Source organism: Bos javanicus, chromosome 8, assembly GCF_032452875.1.
Source record: "Bos javanicus breed banteng chromosome 8, ARS-OSU_banteng_1.0, whole genome shotgun sequence".
Lineage (NCBI taxonomy): Eukaryota > Metazoa > Chordata > Mammalia > Artiodactyla > Bovidae > Bos > Bos javanicus.
In genome coordinates this window covers 17,840,217-17,863,325 of record NC_083875.1, presented here as the reverse complement: position 1 = coordinate 17,863,325, position 23,109 = coordinate 17,840,217, and the positions used below count along the sequence as shown (strand labels likewise).

General features: G+C 33.4%; 2 protein-coding genes across 4 annotated transcripts in view; one reads left to right on the top strand and one right to left on the bottom strand.

Annotated features, from left to right (window-relative positions):
* Positions 1 to 23,109, top strand: part of IFT74 (intraflagellar transport 74) — a 123,118-nt gene that overhangs the window by 11,911 nt on the left and 88,098 nt on the right. For both annotated transcript variants that reach the window (XM_061425113.1, XM_061425112.1), the window contains exons 5-8: positions 1,071 to 1,169; positions 1,332 to 1,392; positions 3,976 to 4,035; positions 5,579 to 5,640. In XM_061425113.1, coding sequence (XP_061281097.1) covers positions 1,071 to 1,169; positions 1,332 to 1,392; positions 3,976 to 4,035; positions 5,579 to 5,640 — 282 coding nt within the window. The remainder of the gene's footprint in view (positions 1 to 1,070; positions 1,170 to 1,331; positions 1,393 to 3,975; positions 4,036 to 5,578; positions 5,641 to 23,109) is intronic.
* LRRC19 (leucine rich repeat containing 19) lies at positions 8,746 to 21,860 on the bottom strand. 2 transcript variants are annotated; one of them, XM_061425114.1, is made up of 5 exons: positions 21,786 to 21,860; positions 14,753 to 14,842; positions 13,249 to 13,762; positions 11,483 to 11,671; positions 8,746 to 10,977 (listed from the first exon to the last, which is right to left on the bottom strand). In XM_061425114.1, exons 2-5 carry the CDS (start codon positions 14,831 to 14,833, stop codon positions 10,649 to 10,651), a joined length of 1,113 nt encoding a protein of 370 aa, XP_061281098.1. In that variant the 5' UTR covers positions 14,834 to 14,842; positions 21,786 to 21,860; the 3' UTR covers positions 8,746 to 10,648. The 2 variants fall into 2 exon arrangements, with proteins under 2 accessions (XP_061281098.1, XP_061281099.1); XM_061425115.1 differs by lacking the exon at positions 21,786 to 21,860 and having other exon boundaries at positions 14,753 to 19,173.

Below are 23,109 nucleotides of genomic sequence, written 5' to 3'. Positions count from 1 at the left end.
TATATATTTAGTCAGTTGCTATAACTGTGGCCTATTTAATTCGTAAGTTTGTTATATATCTCTTAAGTATGCAGCTCTAAATTAAGAACTCTTTTCTCTCTCTACCTACTTTTTTCTCTGCTCAGATGCCCTGCTAGCCTATCTCCATTTTTCCATTTTACTGTATTTTCTGGTTGGTTCATCCTCTGTGTCTTCTTTCCCTCTTACTTGCATTCTATTTAATGCATCCTTCTATTGTATCCTGAAATCTCTATTTTCTTTCTTTTAGTCCTTCTTAATTCTTTTGCTGTTCAGTTACTTGAATCCTTTTGATCCTCAAATTCTTAGAAGTTAGTAAGAGAAGGGAAGGTTTTCTCCCATCTGTCCTCAAAGCTGACATCAGTAAGAATGAGAGTGAGGCCATTGGTTTTGATATCTAGTCACTTTTTAATCAAAAGAAGGAAAGGTGATAGAGCCATTTCTCACCATCACATTGCCTCTCTTCTCCAAGATTTGTGCTTCTGTACTAAAAATTACAATTACCTACTTATGTCAAGTGAGTGAAGAACAGTGGTTCTCAACTGGCAGTGATTTTGCCCCCTCAAGGAATATTTGGCAATTTTTAGACTCATTTTTTGTTGTCATAACTGGATTTGGGTGGTGTGTCGTTGGCATCCACGCCAGAGAGACGGTTAAGCATCTTACAGTGCACAGACAGTATTGTTTTAAGTATTATTCAAAGACCTAAAATGTCCATAGTGCTGCTCTTGAAAAACTCTATTCTAGAGGGTAGCAAGAACTGTGAGAGTGACAGGCATTTACTTCTGTCTATAGATTGTGCCAGTTTGTCCAGGTTCCCATTATAATACTGTTTCATCTTTTTTAATGAGTAGAGAACTTTTATCAATTTCTCAGTTGGAGTATACCACTGTAATCAAATAAGCTGCTTAAATTGTTTTTCTTTTTGTAGTGAAATTTCACAAAACCATTTATATTGTTGTTACACATTTATGAAAAATTTATTTTGTTTAACTAGAGAGACTGTTTTCTGAATTGGAAGCATTACTAATTTCTTTATTTCTTTCCATTAGAAGTAAAATAAGTGAACTCACAACAGAAATCAATAAACTTCAGAAAGAAATAGAAATGTACAATCAAGAGAATTCAGTGTATTTGTCATATGAAAAGAGGTGAGTAATTTTGCAGTTAAAGTATGCAAGGTATATTTTTATTATGAGTAACATTTGATATAATATGTTTCAGAATTTTAGTACTAAATTTGTAGTTAAACATAATATTCATAATGCTCATCTGCCTATTTATGTATTTATGAATGTATTTTATATTTACAGAGCTGAGACTTTAGCTGTTGAAATAAAAGAGTTTCAAGGACAACTAGCAGACTACAACATGGTATTTGGTCTTTTCTGAGAGAATTTCTTTTGAATATTTTCATTGCTTTTTACCACTTTAGAAAATGCTGTAACATGTTAATGTTAAATACCAAATAATGCATGAATACATACATAGTGAGAAAGATTGAAACCATAGCAAGTGTAAGGATTAAAGTATATATTTGCTTTCTCCCTACTTTCCCTCCCAAGAAATATTTTGCCTTTACAGATTAATACGTATTCTTCCAGCCTTTAAAAGAAAAACACTTAAAATTATAGAACATGCATACTTTTTTCCCCTAACAATTTTAAAATAATATTTTTTGGAGTAGATAAAATGTATTGAGTACTAGCAATGTCACTGCTTTAAAAATACTTTTATCTTTCTACAGAGTGTTGTCATCATGATGTTTTAAAAATTTACTTAGTACCAAACTTGCCTTTATCCTTCCATTTCATTCAAAATACAGTGTTTGTCTTCTGTCACAATAAGGCATCTAATATAATCACAGTTTTGCTTCCTAATGTGGACTTCCAGAAGAAGCTTCCTAGTGTGGATTTCCAGAAGAAATGATCTTGTTTTCAGTGTTGATTACTGGCTCAGTCTTTGGAGTAGTCTTGGCCCCATGAAAATTTCTAATGTTTCAGAATTTTATTTCTTCCTGCTCTGTGGGTACTTTAGGCAGCAGTGGTCTCTGAACTTACTGAAAACTTGTATCTCGCTTCTCCAATTTAAAAAGAGTGATATACAAAGTAAGAAACATGGCTCTATAATGATTAGGTACATTATAATAAACCTACTTGATGTTGTTATATTGTACTGATAAACAGAATTTCTGACTATATTAATAGTATATTTTCACACTATAATCCATACTGTTCTGTGCAACTTTTTTAGTAAATAATCTTCTAAATATGAGAAAAATAATTTTTTATAAAATACAAAAAGACAGATGAAAGGGATTTTTAGTTACATGAGAATAAATTATGCAAGTTACTTAATATAAAAATATTAATAGTATGTAAAATATGCTGTTTGTAGGTTTTTCTCTAATACAGAGAAAGCACTTAGTTAGCCAGTTATCTAACACAGAATAAGGTGTCAGTAAATATTAGATCTTATTAGCATTATTATCCAAAAAGTTAAGGTCATGGCATCTGGTCCCATCACTTCATGGGAAATAGATGGAGAAGCAATGGAAATAGTGACAGACTTTATTTTTTGGGGCTCCAAAATCACTGCAGATGGTGACTGCAGCCATGAAATTAAAAGACACCTGCTCCTTGGAAGAAAAGCTATGACCAACCTAGACAGTGTATTACAAAGCAGAGACATAACCTTGCCGACAAAGGTCCTTGTAGTCAAAGCTGTGGTTTTTCCAGTAGTCTTGTATGGATGTGAGAGTTGGAGCATAAAGAAGGTGGAGCACTGAAGAACTGATGCTTTTGAACTGTGGTGTTGGAGAAGACTCTTGAGAGTCCCTTGGATAGCAAGGAGATGAAACCAGTCAATTCTAAAGGAAATGAACTCTGAATATTCATTGGAAGGACTGATGCTAAAGCTGAAGCTCCAATACTTGGGCCAGCTGATGCAAAGACTGACTCATTGGAAAAGACCCTGATGCTGGGATAGATTGAAGGCAGGAGGAGAAAGGGATGACAGGATGAGATGGTTGCATGGCATCACCGACTCAATATACCTGAGGTGGAGCAAACTGTGGAAGATGGTAAATGCCAGGGAATCCTGGCATTCTGCAGTCCATGGTGTTGCAAAGAGTCAGACACAACTGAACAATAACAATAACAAGAGCACTTATCCATATCACAATTGAAAATGTTATATATAGTAATATATATTACATTAGGAAAGTTTAGTCTCTTAGAGTCAATTACATCCAGGTAGTTTGCTTTTAGTAGCCTTCCTGTTCAAATTCTGCTTGGACAACTTGCTAAATTTTCGTATCTGCAAAATGTAGATAATAATATCTACTTCATAGTGTACTTGTGATAATTAAGTGAAACAATACATATAATAGGCTCAAAACAAGGTTTGGCACAAGGTAAGTAGATAAATATATTTGCTGTTGCTGTCGCTGCCTAACTTTTTTTTTGCCTGACTTTTTGAAGTAGGCTTCTGTTTGAAGTGTTCTGTTTGTGCCTTGCCCTGTAGATTTTTTTTTCAATTTAATTTTTTTATAATTTTTAAAAGATTAAATCATTTAACATTTTCAGTGGTGTAAATTTGTAAATCCATTAACATTTCTTCCCCCTGGGGAAAAAAAGGAGAAAGATCTTCCCCCAAATTTTGTCTTCTCAACATCCTTCTTTATAAGCTTAGACATCTCTTCAGAGAAGGCAAAGCTCTTTGAGGTGCTGTCTGCAGGAAGAATAGTTCTTTACTGCTTACTTTTCCTTCCTAAAAATGTAGTTTGTTGATTGCCCTAATGCATAGAATGTGCTTATTTAAGTAGCTCAATATTTGTTTTGTCTTGGAAGTAGTAATACTTAAATAACTACTTATTTGTAAGATTGAATACCTGTATTATGGATTATAGAATTTATGAAGACTAATAGAATTTTCTTTTTGCACTTTTGTTTTTAGTTGGCAGATAAACTTAATACCAATACTGAAATGGAAGAAGTAATGAATGATTACAACATGGTAAGAAAATTTATAAGCAGTTGATCTACATAGCCTCTAAAATAAAGCATTTATATCTGGAAGTAACTTGATAAAACCTTATGTACCATGAAGATAGGTATTACTCTGATCCTAAATACTACTGTTATATTTGAGTTCCCTTAGTTGCTCTTTTAAAATTTCTTCCTGTTGGTTGACTCTCTCAAGTGGATGCTGTAGTGTCTTTCTACAAGGCTGTGTTCGAACTGGTCTCTCATTCAGTATTAGTTAGGGAGTCCCATGCATATATCCTTGTATATAAATTAGTTTGCAATCCTTCTGGTTTAATATTTGTGCACATGGAGCTGAGTACTCAGTGAAGAGTTGTATTAGAAAAGGAGAAAATGAATAATGGCCATATGATGCCAGACATAACAGTACTTTTGATTACTAAATGAGAAATTGTATTCAGTGTTCTTAATGAGTATTTGGTAGAAAATAATAAAATTATAATAGCTTAATTGATTATAAATATTTGGAAGAAAATAAATAAAATTTATATAGTTTATTGTTTATTTATACAAAGACTATAAAAGTATAGGATTTATAAAATGACTCTTCTAAATTTTGGGGCTTCCCTGGTAGCTCAGCTGGTAAAGAACCCGCCGGCGATGTGGGAGAACTGGGTTCGATCCCTGGGTTGGGAAGATCCCCTGGAGGAGGGCATGGCAATCCACTCCAGTATTCTTCCCTGGCGAGTCCCCATGGACAGAGTAGCCTGGTGGGCTACAGTCCATGGGATCGCAGAGTTGGACACGACTGAGCAAATAAGTACAAAAGCAATAATAATGTAGTGAAGTTCTTAACTTCTTAACTTTAAAACACAGGAGAATTCTCAATTTAAAAACTGTATTTTTAATGCCAAATATAAACAGTGAAAACTTTGTGTTTAGTTATGAGAAAGAAAGTAAAAGTGAAGTCGCTCAGTTGTGTCCGACTCTTTGCCACCCCATAGACTGTAGCGTACTAGGCTCCTCTGTCCATGGGGTTTTCCAGGCAATAGTACTGGAGTGGACTGCCATTTCCTTCTCCAGGGGGTCTTCCCAACCCAGGGCTTGAACCTGGGTCTCCTGCATTGTAGACAGACGCTTTATCCAAAGTCTAGACTGACTATGTGCAGGTTGAGTCAAATAGGAGTACTCAGGTAAAATCCTGAATGATTTAAGAATAAAACTTGCATTGGGTCTAGATTTGACATATTATACTAATCAACTATTGAACACATAATGAAATCTTGAAATTCTGTTTACATAAGTAAAGTTTACATTAGATTACTTAACAGGTCAGTAAACAATGAATATTTTTGGTGTGAGATTATAATGCCTGTGAAAAAGAGTGTTTCTTTGTATTTGGTGTTGGTAGTGGTTTGTTAAATAAAGCATATGCATTTTTTAAAACTTTGCCTGTGGCATTAGGATTATTTTTATAATCTCTAATTGATTCATAATCAGAATGAGCTTTAAAGAGATAGTTTGGCTTAATGGTAATTTTTTATCACTAACTTTTCAGTTAACTCTTTTTTCAGCTTAAAGCTCAAAATGATCGAGAAACACAAAGTATGGATATTATATTCACCGAAAGACAAGCGTGAGTACAATCCATTTAGAAATCAAACAGATTTATAAGTGACCTGTATAGGTAGTTTAACTTCTGAACCATTTATTTCTTTATAGTTTTGTTCATTGTTTTTCCCTGTTGCATTTTTAAATTTTAAAATGTTGAATATTTGCAATATAGACTACATTGTTAATGTATCTGTTGTCTTCATTTAGATAAAATTTCTACCTCTCTGAGTTTTAAATCTAAGGTGGATAAGAACATCTCTAGCATTTGCAATTTTAACTTGAACTTCTTAACTAATTCAAATTATGAGATTTAAGCCCCAGTCTAATGAAATGCACTTTATTATTCCATGGGCTATTTATATTATTTTATTATTCACTTACTAATTGATAATTAATTGTTATATTAGTAATCTACTTTATAGATGTAGGTTGTATGTGCATCTTTATATATATAACCTGATTAAAGACCAAATACCAGGTAACTTTTGTTTTTAAATCTTTTTTTTTTCAATAATTTTATTTATTTTTGGCTGTCCTGAGTCTTTGTTGCTGTGTGGACATTTGTCCAGTTGCAGCAAATGAGGGGTGCTCCCTAGTTGTGCTTCTCATGTGGTGGCTTCTCTTATTGGGGAACACAGGCTCTATGGCATGCAGGCTTCAGTAGTTGTGGCACTTGGGCTCAGTAATTGTTGCTCTTAGGTTCTAGAGCACAGGCTCAATAGTTGTGGTGCGTGGGCTTATTTGCTCTATGGCATGTGGGATCTTCGCAAATCAGAGATTGAACCCAGGTCTCCTGCATTGGCAGGCAGATTCTTTACTACTGAGCCACCCAGGAAGCTCCCAAGTAACTTTGACTTTGATGATAAGGTAAATGTGGCAGTGACAGTAATGCCTACAAAGATAGTGGAAGTTATAGTGACCTTAGTCCATTTGGGCCACTGTAACAAAATATCATAGACTTGGTAACTTATAAACAACAGGAATGTACTGCTCAGGGTTCTGAAGGCTGGGATGTCCAAGATCAAGGCAGCAGTATAGTCCTGTTATGGTGAAGGCCCTCTTACTGGTTCATACCTTCTTGTGATATCATCACATGGTAGACAGAGCTAGGAAGCTCTTTGGAATCTCTTATAAGGGGTACTTACTAATCCCATTCATGAGGACTATACCCTCATGACCTAATCACCTCCCAACCTTTACACCATTACCTTTGGTTCAACATATGAATCTTGGAGGGACACAAATATCCAGACATTATCAGTAGTTAACATAATTATTCTTTATTGACTTTTTGACTTTAAGTATTGTCTAAAGCAGCGCAAACAGAAGATGAGCTATTTTGTACAAACACTGTACACATTTTGTTCCATAAACTTATCAATATTAATTTCCTTGAGAGCAAGGATAATAATTAACCCAAATAACCAAAATTCTATAACATCAAAAATACTGTCATATTACCTCCACATGTACAGTAAATACTTGATGAAAAATAGGATGTTAAAATATAAGGATGAATTATTTGAAAGGTAAAGGAAGGTAATTTTCTTTTCATTAAAAACAAAGAAATCTCTTTCCCCTGTCTATCATTTGCTGCTCCTATAAAGTGCTATCTTAAATTACAAATATACTGGAAGTCTCTTCCCTTTTACAAAGAAAATCCCATATTCGTGGTAACCAGACACATACTTGAAAACTTTCTTTTTGTTGCTCTGGTTTTAGACCAGTTAACAAATATTCATGATTTACTACATATAAAATACTTTCTTAGGTATCTAAAAAATAAGATATAATAAACTATAACCCACTGAGAACCTTATATAGTTTAGAACATTTCAGTTCAGTTCAGTCACTCAGTCATGTCCGACTCTTTGCAACCCCATGGACTGCAGCACACTGGACCTCCCTGTCTATCACCAACTCCCGGAGCTTGCTCAAACTCATGTCCATCAAGTTGGTGATGCCATCCAACCCTCTCATGCTCTGTCGTCTCCTTCTCCTCCTGCCTTTAATCTTTCCCAGCATCAGGGTCTTTTCCAGTGAGTCAGTTCTTCACATCAGGTGGCCAAAGTATTGAAGCTTCAACTCCAAGAAAGCATTAGAACATTTAGTCCTCATTTATTTTTTCATTTATCTACAAACCTATGTAATGCACCTGTCAGATTTGTAAATGTTATATGTATGTGTTTTATAGATATTTTATCCAAAAAGATAACTCACAGATTATGAATTTAATGATGATGTAGGTTTCTATGTCTATTTGGTTCATTGATTAAGGAAAATGTTCTTAAAATATGGTACTTTGTCCTGAAAATGTTAGCAGTTTCAAAACTTAATATCTATTGTAACTAAGGCTGAGTGAGATAGGGTCCCCTGACCCTTTAAGAGGAATTTTAAATTAAAGACAAATTATTTTTGTAAAGTTTATTTTTATATGTACCAGGAGGATAGATTTATTTCATGTGTTCAATCAGATGGCCAACATTTTAATAATGCAAGAATTTACCTTATGTTATCCTATACATTTAAAGGGAGCAGGAAATGCCATACTTTGAGAAAGCAGGTATAAAAAAACCTGTTTTCTTTCTCTTCTCTTTTAGTACCACCATTTACTGTGGCATGAGACCATATGTTTTATTATGGAACACCTACTTATGAAGTGGTTATAGTATATAGACTCAATATGTTACTATGGTATCTGGCTTTAATTCAGTTTCACACACCTACTTGACCTGATTTTCTTCCATTTCTAATGTCTATACTTTTCTGGTTTGGTATTAGCCAAAATCATTTATCCCTTAAAAATATACATAATTATAATTTTAAACCCATTTATTTTTCTTTGTTTAATCAGTTATCTATTGAATACCCAATATTTAATTATGAGTCTTTTGAATATAAGAGATTTGATGTAGTCTTTGATATTTTTCATAGTTATATTTCATTTTTACTATATTTATAAAATATGAACATTTGCCTCTTTAATTAGGAAATGATATTTGGTAAAATGATAGGTTAGTAGAAAAAAATGCCTTATGTTTATATAGTTATCTCACTCTTATAATTGAGATTTAAAATTATAACATTTATATAATTTATGTTATCTATTAGGAAATACTACACATAAAGCATTTGTATCCTTTATTGAAAACATGTTCCTATAAATACAAGCAAATATGCATTACAAATGATTCAGTTATTTTATTTCACAGAGTGTATCATCCTAAACAATTTTTATTTTCCTCAGTACACATTTGAACTGAATTTACTATTTATATAACCTTAAAAATGACTATTGTTAGAAAATAATGTACATCTACATTATTTTTAGTCTCTTTTTTCTAAGGAACTATCAGTTATACACAGTTTAGAAACTTTACGTTACAGAGAAATTTGAACATACACAAAAATAAAATAACATACTCCTAAGCACCCATCTCCATCAACTTTTATCCAGCCCTGCTCCATGTACACCACTGGATGCTGTTCTCTTGTATAATGAAGAAACTCTAAAACACCATATTATTTAATCCGTAAATATATTTGTGTTTTAGAAATTTTTTTCTAATATATATAGGTAGTGTATATTGAATTGTTCCACATATGAAAAGTAAAAATGATGGATTTTTTTTTTACAGTTTTTAGTGCCACTATTTACATTAACTTGTTAAAATTATAATTATAGCCAATTGATGATAAAGAATTAGCAAATAATTCACTTTAGACTTTTCTTGTAATAGTTTCAAAGCCAGTGTTCTTTGGACCATTATTGTGCTATGACCTGTTAGTAGCCATGCATCAAAGAAAAGGTTTTGTTGTCAAGAAATTTGGCAAATTCTTAATATTATGCTCTTGAAGAGTAGAAAGCAGTTTAGCTTAGTAAAGTCTTGGGTAGCAAAGTCCTTTCTTACCATAAGTCCTATAGTAAAGAAGCTTGTTTGACTTTGTTTAAACCCTGTATTTTCTCGTAATTCTATAATAGTTTCCACCTGCAATGCGGGAGACCTGGGATCAGTCCCTGGGTTGGGAAGATCCCCTGGAGAAGGAACATCTACCCAGTCCGGTATTTTGGCCTGGAGAATTCCTTGGACAGCATAGTCCATGGGTTGCAAAGGGTTGGACACAACTGAGCGACTTTCACTTTGACCATGTACCTTTTAATCCTCCATCCTGTAAATCCTGTAATGTCTCTCCGGAAGTTAATGTTATAGAAAACAAGTTTGGAAACATGGCTGGCTCTGCCTACAGCATCCCAAAGAACTAACCATAGGCTAACTGAAGATTCCTTAGCTCCAGAACAGAATCATTTGAATAAAAATGTCCCCCAAAGGAGCAGAATAGGTATTTTTTAAAACAAGATGCATAGATAATTTCCACTTTGGAAGTTACTATATTATTCAGTTGTGACATTAATTTTGATGACAGTCTTTCTTCATAACTGAAATCGAGAGATTGTGCCTGACGTTATGCCTGTGCTTTAAATTGCTGCTAAATTTTCAGAAATTTGTTGTGCCAATTCAGGAAGCATTTAAAAAGATTTAAAAAGCATTTTCCAATTTCATGAATTCATTCTATGGGCATAAAATCAATCTTAGTGTGTTGTCAGTTTAAACTATCTCTGTTTTTCACTTCAACTCATGATAAAACTCCAAAAGTTTTATTTCTTTACTGATTCCAATCAGTAAAACTTTAATAGGTGTTACATCAAATATCTGGCTAATACGAAAATCTGTTCACTTTAATTAAAGAATAATGTAGATTTGTTTCCTACTATTATTTTGGGTCTCATATATACTGCTGAGAATAGTAATGCTAGTATTTTAACTGTTAGGTATCAAGGAGTGGCAGTTACTGTATTTGGACCTACTTGCACAAAGCCAATGAGAAGAGTGTAATTTTATGATATTTATGTGTTGCAATTAATATGATGGTCTACTGGCCATAGTTCAGTATATCATTGATCAAAATTTCCATGTGTAAAATGTGAGTGAGCTGGTAACATTTTTTTAAAAATCAAATATTGAAAGAAATTAATTTTCTTCACGTAATTCGTGAGTATCTATATATTTGTCTTCAATAAACCCATCATCATCTACCACAAATGAATGTAGTTGATCAAATATTACTGTAGTTTCTTCAGAGTTTGTGTCTGGTATCTGTGAAGGAGAACTTGGATTTCCAGTAAAACTATCTTCATAGGTTTCTGCTTCATGCTCTTCCAGACGATGATGATTATAACTAAGCAGAAAATTATACCATACTGGACATTTGATAGCAATTGAAATGAGTAGTGAAGTCATCACTACAGCGACAACAACACCGACAAGAAAAGCCCAGCTTTTTCCATGAGATTCATGTTCTTAAATGGAATAACGAGAAAGAAAGGGTAGGAGAGGAATTTTGTTAAATTGACAAAAATAAAATAATCATAATTACATGTCCTAATAACTCCCCAATATTGGTATTAGAAATAAATATCCATAATCTATAAGCAAAAGTTACTAAAACTGCAGTAAATAAAGATATTTCATATTGTGGTGCAAGAATACCTTTTTTCAAAATAACTACCTATCTTTGCATTGTTTATCCATTCGCTCAGAAACATTATTGATTTATACCTGTTAAGTATTGTGACTTAACTAGTTAATACCAAGGCTCAGAGAAGTAAAATAATTTGCATAATGGCATTTGACTAATAACTAGCAGAGCCTACTTAAGAAACCCAATATTTTGTTAATCATTTCTTGAGTGGAGGAATTGTTCTTTTACACTGTTTCAAGAAATTTAAAATGCAGAAAAATGAGAACTATCTCAGTTTATTTAGTATGCTATCCTCAGCAATATTAATATTCAAAACAAATTACCTGAATTTCTTGTCAAGTTGTTCAAAGAGTTATTAAATGTTGAATTGCTAATGGACTGAAAAGGAATGTGAAGGTCTTCAGTTATAGATGAAGGAAATTTTGAGTAGCATTCAGCCTTGTAAGGTACTGTTTTGATATTGTAGCACTTCAGGATATCTGGATAGCTACACATGGTGATGCTCTCATTTTCTAGTAAAATAGAAAAAAATAAGATTTATTATGGAAAATAAGATTATTATGGTTAATAAATTATTATGGTTAACAACATCTTATAATTTTTTATCTGGAACTTTTTTGACATATCTATCTGTGATTAAAGGTGTAAGAAAGAAGCTAATTATATTTGTCTAGCAACAAAATGTGGAGAAGGCAATGGCCACCCACTTCAGTACTCTTGCCTGGAAAATCCCATGGACGGAGGAGCCTGGTAGGCTGCAGTCCATGGGGTCCCAAAGAGTCAGACAACTGAGCGACTTCACTTTCACTTTTCACTTTCATTTTTCACTTTCATACATGGTAGAAGGAAATGGCAACCCACTCCAGTGTTCTTGCCTGGAGAATCCCAGGGACGGGGGAGCCTGGTGGGCTGCCATCTATGGGGTCACACAGAGTTGGACATGACTGAAGTGACTTAGCAGCAGCGGCAGCAGCAGCAACAACAAAATGAAGAAAGATGCCTATTTCTGTTTATTAAGTTATTTTATAAATACAGTTTAAGTTTAGTTCTTGTGTATTGTTCAGTTTGTCTGTGTTAGTAAAGTAAAGATGTTATGATTTAGATTGTGGTAAACATCTGGACCATGGTATATAGTTTAGAAAATAGGGTACCTACTTCCACCTACTCTCTGACAGGATATCCTTAGAAAAGAAGTACTTTTAAAAATGACAATAGTTAGGACATGGAAACAACCTAGATGTCCATTGGCAGATGAATGGATAAAGAAATTGTGAGATATATATCTATATATATATATAGATATATAGATATATATAATGGAATATTACTCAGCCATAAAAAGGAATGCATTTGAGTCAGTTCTAGTGAGGTGGATGAACCTAGAGCTTATTATACAGAGTGAAGTAAGTCAGAAAGAGGAAAATAAATTTCGCATATTAACGCATATATACAGAATGTAGAAAAATGGTATTTTCAGGGTAGGAATAGAGACGTAGACATAGAGAACAGACTTTAGACATAGCAGGGGAAGGAGAGTGTGGGACAAATCGAGAGAGTGGCACTGACATATATTCACCACCATGTGTAAAATAGATAGCCAGTGGGAAGCTGCTATATGGGCACAGGGAGCTCAACCTGGTGCTCTGTGACAGCCTAGAGGGGTGGGATGGAATGGGGGTAGGGGGAGGTTCAGGAGGGAGGGGACGTATGTGTATTTGTGGATGATTCACCCTGTTGTATGGCAGAAGCCAACACAATATTGTAAAGCAATTATCCTCCAATTAAAAATAAATTTTTAAAAAACAGTAAAAGAAAATTAGTCTTATGTGTTGAAAGTGCAAACAGTATACAGAGTGACAGTTTCATCTTACATATGTAGAACATTCAAGCTTCTTCTCTTATTTCTTTTTTTCTCGAGAGGCAGAGGGAGAGCTTGTATTCAGCAACTGCTTTTCAGTGTTTTCTCCTGTTTCCATTAAACAGGAATAGTTTCCTTTGCTTTAAGACATGAAATGAGAAACACTTCTAGGGTGGCACAAGCCAAAATCAATCATTTTGGTTTTGACTAATTTAAATTATAAATGCTTACCTAGTGTCACATTCGATGTCTTCAACCAGTTTTGCAAATTCAGTAGACTACAGGAACAGTTCCATGGATTTCCATACAAAATTATGAATTCCAGATGAAACAGTTGTGGTACATCAAAATAGCTTATCAAATTGCCGTGCAAATTCAATAGTATCAGGTTTTTAAGAGGCAAAAATGTTTTAGGATTCAGTTGAACTATTTTGTTTTGGCAGAGATATAACTTTTTCAGTTTATGTAATCCTGTAAAGGCACTCTGTTGAATTGTGTGGATGGAATTTCTACAGATATTTAAAATTTCTAGATTGGACAGATTACTGAAACTATTATTAAATAGGTTAGTGACTTTGTTCTCAACCAAATAGAGCTCACTGAGTAAAAAATATGTCTGTAGAACTCTTGTGTCTGTAATATTTAGAGTAATTTGATTATAACTGAGGTCAAGTATAGTAACATTTTTACTGATATTTGCTGGAATCAAAGAATAATTCTTTGCAGTAGAATTACATTTGACTTCCTAAAAAAGAGAAAATTTGAAATGCATTAGTAAGGAAAAATATTGACAAAATTTCCCAAATTTTCATATCTAGGCATTTAGACATAGGAAGGAAATTCTTTTAGGAAAAAAGTTTACTATCTAATCCTTTGATGTTAAAATATGTAAAAAGGTAAAGCAAATACTCCTTTTTAAAATTGGGATGGAGTGTTGAAGATTAAGGAAATTTTGAAGTCATACAGATATCTTCCAACAGTTAGTAAATAATTATTATTGAAAGAATATTGATATATTACCATTTATATATGTGGAAATAAATGGTAAATAATTCTGTTAATTTATTTAGTATTTTAGTATGCAAGATGGATGTTTATAATGAGAAAATAATGTAAAAATATGTAATTTTAAAAAATCAGAGCTACCAACATTATATCTAAGATTATTAAATAATTAAAAAACAACATTTGGTATCTAACTCTATAGGGTTAACAGCTCAAACTTTGGTGTTTTAAAGGAAAATATCTTGTAATAGAAATTGAGCCATGTGTTAAATAAAGTCAGCCGACAAGAAGTGTGTCGCCTATGTGGATATAGATCCAAAGAAATAGTTCTTGTTTCAACTGTTTTTGCAGTTGAAATGTCCCCTAATAGTAATAATAATAATAATAATCATAATGTAACAACAATAATTTCCCTCATAAATATGTTTTTTACAAAAGTTTTCTACATTTTAAAGTGTTTTTATGTCTTAACTAATCTCTGATCTTATAGTGAAATTTTATGTATTTCTTGCTTTTAAAGAACTTAGTTTTTTATAAAAAGAAGACTGCTTTTGTCCACTTACAATCTGGCTCAGAGATCACATGTTTTGAATATACCCTACTAACTAAAGAGTTCATTTTGATAGTTTGATTTTTTTTTTGGTTATATTGCCTTCAATATTTTACTGTTTAAATTTACCCAAAATATACCTTTGAAAATATTTTCACTGCTTTAATTGTAAAAACTTACTGTTTTAGAAGTCTGGCTTTTGTCTGATAATAATAGCATGGAGAGCAGCCAAAACAAGATTGTGATGCTCATGGTTTTCATACTGCTAACCTGATAGAAAAGAGAGTGTTTACATCTTGTTAGGAGACTAGAACATTAGTCTTTTGAGGACATTTTGATTTCCTTTTTACTCCTTTTAAGTCTTTTTTTCTTAAAATATGTAAAATAGGAAACAAGTAAAGATCCCTTCACCCTCCCTGCACTCTGATCTTAGAAACTGAAATGCTCCTGGGGAGAATGAAAGACAGTAATTTTCAGGATATCTTTTTAGTTCCTAGATCTATTGAAAGGAACTTTAAAACAATTGAGGTGGTTGTACATTTAAAAATTTTTATATATATATGCACAAAAGAAAGTCTAGAAGGATATATATACTTATGTATGTATATATTAATACATCTTTAAATATATACTCATATTGCTACTTCTTCACTTTTCGACTTTAGGCATTATCTATTGATATTATCCTTTGACTTAACATTTTGGAAGATGAGAGTCCTCAGCTTGCTTTCCAATAGCTCACTACCTTCATCTTCAGTGCATCAAATATATATCTACTGTCTCTTCACTTTCCTTATCTTCAATGCATCAAATATATATCCAGTGTCTCTTCACTGTCCAAACATAGTCAATTGTCATTTTGGTTGGACGACGGAAGCGACTTAGCAGCAGCAGCAGCAGTTTATATAACTCAGTTTATACTTCAAGAATGTATAAAACTGTCAAAGACTGAGCCCTGTTAACAGGATTATTATTCTGTTCCTGCATACTTTTTTATCTAGTTACTTGTGTTTGTTTTCTTTTCCTGTGCTTAGGGTTTTTTCACCCTTTAATTTATACACAAACACTCTTAGCAAGTCTCTCAATAGTTTACGTATATTAGATATTTTAATCTATTTCATTTGCTTGAAAAAGTCTCTCCTAGATCCTGCTGCCATGCTCTGATATGGATAAGCTGATCATTAGGCTCTCTATGGAACTATTGACCTCCACTCTCCTTCCATCCTCATTGTAGAGATTCTCTTTTGCCCTTGTTACTGGATTCCTGTTTTCTAGAATGCCTTGTTTTGGATTACTGCCTTTTTCCCATGGAGTTTCCTTCCTGAAAAGGTCCTTAAGAGGAAATACTTTTTAGACCTTGAAAGATATTTTGGCTAGAAATTTTAAGTAGGATTTCTTAGAATTCTAAGTAGGAAATGATTTTCCCTCAAATGGTTGATGGCATTGCCCCGTTGTCTTCGGATTTCTAGTACAGTCATCCCTTGGTATCTGCAGGGGATTGGTTTCTAGAAGCCCCTGCAGATACCAAATCTGTAGATGTTCGAGTTCCTTATATAAAATGGTGTAATGTAATGAATATACATTACAAAGGGCCTGATTTTGTATTCACAGGTTTTACTTCTGTGGATTCAACCAACCATGACTGTCTTACTGTTAAGAAATGAGATGCTATGCCATTCTAATTCTTTATCCTTTTACGTAACTTGCCAGTTCTTAACCCCAAAGCTTTTTTTCTGAAGTATGTTGCTGAACAATATTATAGAAGTTAGAGGTATATTGTATAGTGATTCAGAATTTTTAAAGACTATACTGCACTGATAGTTATTATTAAAATATTGGCTGTATTCTCTGTGCTGTACAATATAGCGTTAATGTGGCTATTCTGAAATTTCATGATCCTTTGTGAGAGTCTATTTTGTGAAAGTCTATGTAATAGGTACTTGGTGGGTGGTTTCAATCGGAAAACAGTGGGAATCTTTCTGAATTATTTCATTGATGATATTGATAATTTTACCTCCCTTTCTAGAACTCCTTTAATTCTAAAAGGAATTGGATCTCCTTGTATGATTTTCTAATCTTTTATGTGTACTTGTCTGCATTTCATCTCTGTGTGTTTTTGCTCTGCTTTCTGAAACTTTATCTTCAAACTCTTCTATTAAAGTTTACTTTTTCCTGTTATCTTCTTAATTCTCAGAGCTATTTTTAATTCTCTGAAAATTTCTTTTGTAGTATTCTGGCATATGAATATATTTTCTTATTTCTTCTTGTTGTATCCCTTGTTTGTTTGTTTTTTTTCCCCTTGAAAAGCCTTTGTGTCTTCAGGTCACGTTTTCCAGTTTCTTTTAATAAGTATCCTTTATATTAGAGGATTTCTTTTAAACTTCCCATATCTGTTAATATTTGGTTTCAGTTGAGTTCAGTAACTCAGTCGTGTCTGACTCTTTGTGACCCATGAATTGCAGCATGCCAGGCCTCCCTGTCCATCACCAACTCCCAGAGTTCACACAGACTCACGTCCATCAAGTTGGTGATGCCATCCAGCCATCTCATCCTCTGTCATCCCCTTTTCCTCCTGCCCCTGATCCCTCCCAGCATCAGTCTTTTCCAATGAGTCAACTCTTCTCATGAGGTGGCCAAAGTATTGGAGTTTTAGCTTTAGCATCAGTCCTTTCAGAGAACACCCAGGACTGATCTCCTTTAGGATGGACTGGCTGGATCTCCTTGCAGTCCAAGGGACTCTCAAGAGTCTTCTCCAACACCACAATTCAAAAGCATCAATTCTTCGGCACTCAGCTTTCTTCACAGTCCAACTTTCACATCCATACACGACCACTGGAAAAACCATAGCCTTGACTAGACGGACCTTTGTTAGCAAAGTAATGTCTCTGCTTTTGAATATGCTATCTAGGTTGGTCATAACTTTCCTTCCAAGGAGTAAGCGTCTTTTAATTTCATGGCTGCAGTCACCATCTGCAGTGATTTTGGAGCCCAGAAAAATAAAGTCTGACACTGTTTCCCCATCTATTTCCCATGAAGTGGTGGGACCGGATGCCATGATCTTCGTTTTCTGAATGTTGAGCTTTAAGCCAACTTTTCCACTTTCCTCTTTCACTTTCATCAAGAAGCTTTTTAGTTCCTCTTCACTTTCTGCCATAAGGGTGATGTCATCTTCATATCTGAGGTTATTGATATTTCTCCTGGCAATCTTGATTCCAGCTTGTGCTTCTTCCAGCCCAGCGTTTCTCATGATGTACTCTGCATATAACTTCAATAAGCAGGTGACAATATACAGCCTTGATGTACTCCTTTTCCTATTTGGAACCAGTCTGTTGTTCCATGTCCAGTTCTAACTGTTGCTTCCTGACCTGCATATAGGTTTCTCAAGAGGCAGGTCAGGTAGTCTGGTATTCCCATCTCTTTCAGAATTTTCCACAATTTATTGTGATCCACACAGTCAAAGGCTTTGGCATAGTCAATAAAGCAGAAATAGAGGTTTCTGTGGAACTCTCTTGCTTTTTCTATGATCCAGTGGATGTTGGCAATTTGATTTCTGGTTCCTCTGCCTAATACTTGGTTTAGGACTTACATATATGAATGGAAAATGAAAAAACTGATTGGAAACTGCATTTGTGTGGTTCTTTTTTTTTTTTTTTTTAATATTTTCTTGATGTGTGGACCATTTTAAAAGTCTTATTGGATTTGTTACAGTATTGCTCCTGTTTTATGTTTTGGTTCTTTGGCCCCCTGACCAGGGATTGAACACTGTGCCCCCTGGAGAATTCCCAGCTCTTACACAACTTTAGACTTTACTATACAGTGACCTTAATAGGCTTTTTCTTGGGGAATCCCTAACGTCATTATCTTTAGATTGTTCCTTTTGGGCTGCTTAGATTCTTCAAAATGACTTTTCTGATCTACTGCCTGAAAAGGTGACACAAAGTGGCCAGCATTCTGAGAGGTGACTGGTGAAAAAGTTGGGTTTAGCTCAGTAATTAGTATTTAATGTTATTTTCCCCGCTTTTGACATAACATCCCTGCAGTCACTTGTGCCCAGATTCCATTAGTTTTATTCTCCCCAGAGTAAAAAAAAAAAAACACCTCATTTTTCTGCTTAGGTAGGAGGGGAACTTTACCTGACTGGGCAGTGTCCGGGAGAAAGACTTTGAGCTGTTTCAGCCTCTCCTTTTCTACTTCCAGAATACCTGGTGCTGCCAATCTCTGAGCCATCTAGGGGTTCTGCAGTATAAAACAAGTAGCTTCTCAGCTTTCCCCACTGCTGGCTTCAGAAAATTTTGGTTTCCTAGTCAGTTTCCACTTAACTTTTAGCTTTCTAGTTTCTAGATTTTATTTCTGTTTCCTCTTCTATTCATTTTGTCATTATAAGTTTCTGTACTTCATATTACCTTTTATTTTCATTTTATTAGGTTTTTGAACAGGAGTTAATGTTAGTGGGTACATTCAACATGCCCTAACTAGAAATTGTCATTTATTTCAGTAATTCTTCTCACTAAATACTTTCCATTTAGTCATTTTATTCATGACCTTAATGTTTCTTATTTTTATCTGTTTTCTTAAAATCAGTGTTAGAAGCTGCTGCATAAAGCAACTATACGCCAATAAAAATTAATTTTAAAATTATCTATTAGTTAATTTGAAAAAGAAACTGCTGCAAATGAGCTGTTTGAAAGGATATGAATATGTTATTATCATCCTTAGTGATTTTTAAAAATTTAGTCTTTTGAACCTTCTTATAGCACTTACTATAATTAGTTGCTTATGATTTTTTAGGGCAGTTTATTCCTTCAGAACAGGGAGTAAGAAACTACTCAGTTAACAAGATTCATTTCAAGTTACTAAAGTGTGTTGCCGTGTTAGCAATGAGGAATTTATTGTTATGTCAATACTGGTCTATTCTAATTAACTTCCTCATTGCCTTCAATTTGATGATCTGTTTATGTTTATTCCCTTTCCAATTTCTTTCTTTCCACGGCTAAGTTAAAATTGTAAAGGAAAGCCACTGTTCTCCTAGATTTTGCAATTTGAATGTAGATCATAATAGCATCCCTTTTAGAGCCAGAAATGATTTCAAGCTATCACTTATGCCAGACCACTGCCCACAAAAGGGGATTCCTGAATCATGTATAAAAGGTTAAGTACCCATGTTTAGTGATCTCTTGGAGTAAGTGTGCAACCTCCAATGGTTGTTTTGGTATTTCTCAATGGTGTAGTGAAATTCTTAGTGATGTTTTTGTAGGATGCCCATGTGAGTAATATAGAGGTAAGGGAGAAGTTCCGGGTTTTTTTTTTTAAGAGATAAATAGGATAATGATGAATAAAGGAAGCAGATAACCTATAAAGAAAAGGGTTGACATGAAATAGAAGCAGCTAGAAGAGGTAATGGAGGTCAGGTAGGATTGTGAGACTGTGGAAATGGAGACTGAGGATTGTCATGTATTTATTATGTTTATCAGCTACTTTATACTATCATGCTAAAGTGGATAAAATCATAAGGGTTAGAAAAGGAATCTTTTACCATGTTTCATCTCACCTCTTTCCGAGCCAAACCTAGACATTTTGATTAGACTGTAAGGTGCTAATTAAAATCACCAAGTGAACCATTTCCCATTTACTCTTAATTTGCAAGCACCACTATAATGATGCATATTATTAAGTGTGTCAGATTAACTTGGCTCTGAATTTTAATTTATTTGACACTGAACTCCATTTACGTAAGTTCTCCTTTCCAGGGGGTTATTCACATAGCAAGGTGATATTTTGCAAAGTTGTGAGCACTGGTTAAACATCATGAGTCCTGTATTCAATTACCCATATCTTGTCTGTTTACAAGCTTAAGCAATTCTTTATGTAATAAAAAATCCCATAAAACACACAAAAAAAAAAAAAAAGAAAAGGAATCTTTTTAAATTTATATTTGATAAATTTTAGAGTTAGAAAAGACATATACTCAGAGCTTAAGGTAGATTTTGTTCAAGAAAACAGTCAACAAATCTAAAGCATTAGTAGGTCTAAAGCTATGAAATGCATTGATTGAGCCACACGGGCCATGGGGCTTTTCTTTTATTTGTACATCTTTTGAGAGGGAAAAGACTGATAAAGGGAGTTGGTGTTGACTGTCACAACACTACACAGACAAATCCTTAGACAGAAACATTTGCCAACAAATCCTTAAACAGACACAGTGGCTATCTTGAAGAAATCAAATTGATGAAATAAATAGCTGATAGCAGAAATTATTCTTGAGTCAGTTTACCCTGTTTAAAAAGTTGATTTAAAAGGAAACAGTTATTATTGCCTTTTTCTCCCTTTAGATTTTTTTCTCAATTTGAAATTTATTTTGAAATGATATTTTGGTTTGAGTTAAGTGATTAAAAAATAGAGAACAAATGGAATATCAGGTTTTTAAAAAATTGTTTTACAAGATTAAATATTCTTTTATATAGCCTATTCCCTAATTATAGGAAAAGAGACTTACACAAAAGGAAATGGTAGATATTGAGAAAGAAACAATGTTCTTCTTAGCACAGTTTCAGGTGTGAATTTCTGAGTTTTTGGTCATGTACTTTATATGGCTGTTATATACTGTGAAATAAAAAGATACCACTGTTATTTTGGCTTGGTTAAATAAAGTGTGTATACTGTAATACAGTTTTTCCATTAAATATTTTAGATATTTATACCAGAGTTTAATGTATTTATAGTAAGGTATTAAGAACTTTTCTCTTATAATTTCATAGAACTAACTTTCTTTTTATTTTTTTCAAATTTAAAAAGTTTTATAATGGAAAATTTCAAGGAAAAAACCTCTCAGGAAAAGAATCATCACCCAGTTTTAACAATTATCACCTATAATCCAGTCTTTTTTCATGTTACAAATTTGTTTTTAGGTTAATGTCACTTCCGATTGCTCTGTGATTAATATATTTCAAAATTAAAAGATCTTATAAGCTTGATTGGCTAAATGAAATCTTCCTCCCCCCAAATTACTTTGCTTTACGTTATTACTCTATTTGGAAAAGGTGTTTTGGCCATGTCCAGGTTTGTATTTCTAAGATAGCTGTCATGAAAACACAATTATATTTTCTGCTCTTTCATCACTTATTAAAGACAAAGATTTTTATATAGACTTAAGTGTAAATATGATTTTAAAAAATTCAACAACAATCACCAAACCTATAAATATATAGGATCTTACCTTTCCTTTTTTCTTTTGTCTCTGAGACTGGTGTGTAAGGAATCTGCTGTCTTTCTTCTACACCATTAAAAAAAAAAGTTATGTCATGTGATTTGTTTCACTTTGTCTTAACCTTTGTACTCACTGAACAGGTGAAAAAAAAAACAAACTAGACTTCCTTAGCAAAAGATTGACTCGAAGAATAATTTCTTAAAGTCATCTTTGACTTTTTTAGTATAACAAGTAAGGTGGCTTTAGCTTAATCTTTGTGTTTCTTAATTTCTCTTAAGAAATTTAAATATTAACAAATTTACCTTGTCCGTTAAAGTATGTAATATTAAAAATGCATAATTTGAAAGATGCATTGCTAAAGTGATTTAAATGTTAGTCCTAAAGGTATTTTATATTTTGAAAGACTCAAGTTGAAAAGATCCCACTAAGTTTTGTATTCCGGTGAGTTTCACCTTTGTTGTTTACTCATTTTATAACACCATCATTGGTGGTTTTACTGCCAAGTTATAACAGGAGCAGACTGCTCAAAGCATCAGAAGACCCGCCCCTTGGCCATCGTGTGGCCCTCAAAGAATCAGTTACCTTCCTTGTGCTTCCTTGTGTAACTTCTGTGTAAAATGGAATACTTTTCCATTTTACATCTAATTGTAGTAGATAGATCAGGTAAAAACATAGTTAAAATTCATTGTTGGTAATAAATAATCATGGGGTTCAGAATGAGTTAGTTCTAACAGATTTAACTCAGTATCCCTAATCTGTGAAACAAAGAGATTGAAGTAGATGTTGTTTTATGTTTGAAATATCTATGAGTGCATATACCCATGTAAATTGTAGCAGCAGCAGACACATTTATTATGCTATAGTAATTGAGGTTCAAAGTGAAGACTTTACTTCTGTTTAACAACGAGACAAAAATAAATAGAAATTCCTTGGTGGGTTTAATTTTCTTCATCTGTTACTGTTTTGGGAACTTCATTTAATACCAGTTAACTTTTGATTCCTTTTATCTGAAGCATATAGAGTTTCCAAGAAAACAACTCTCTGAATATGGTTTGCCACATTTTCCATATTTATGGAGCAATACTTTGGGAAAAATAACAATTCTGATTCAACCCTTTGCTTAAATTCGTAACCTTTTTGAGCTGCAAAAGTACTTAGTAGTTCTTATATTCCTGTACAGTTTTTTAATGTTAAAAAGTTAGGTACACTTTAAAAGAAAATAGCCTATTACAGTAGAAAAATAGAAAATTGCTGATTGGTAACCTTCTTATGAAAATTAAATTGTCCCAATTGGCATAAAATCTCTGGGAATCTATCAGTACCCAAACGTCTA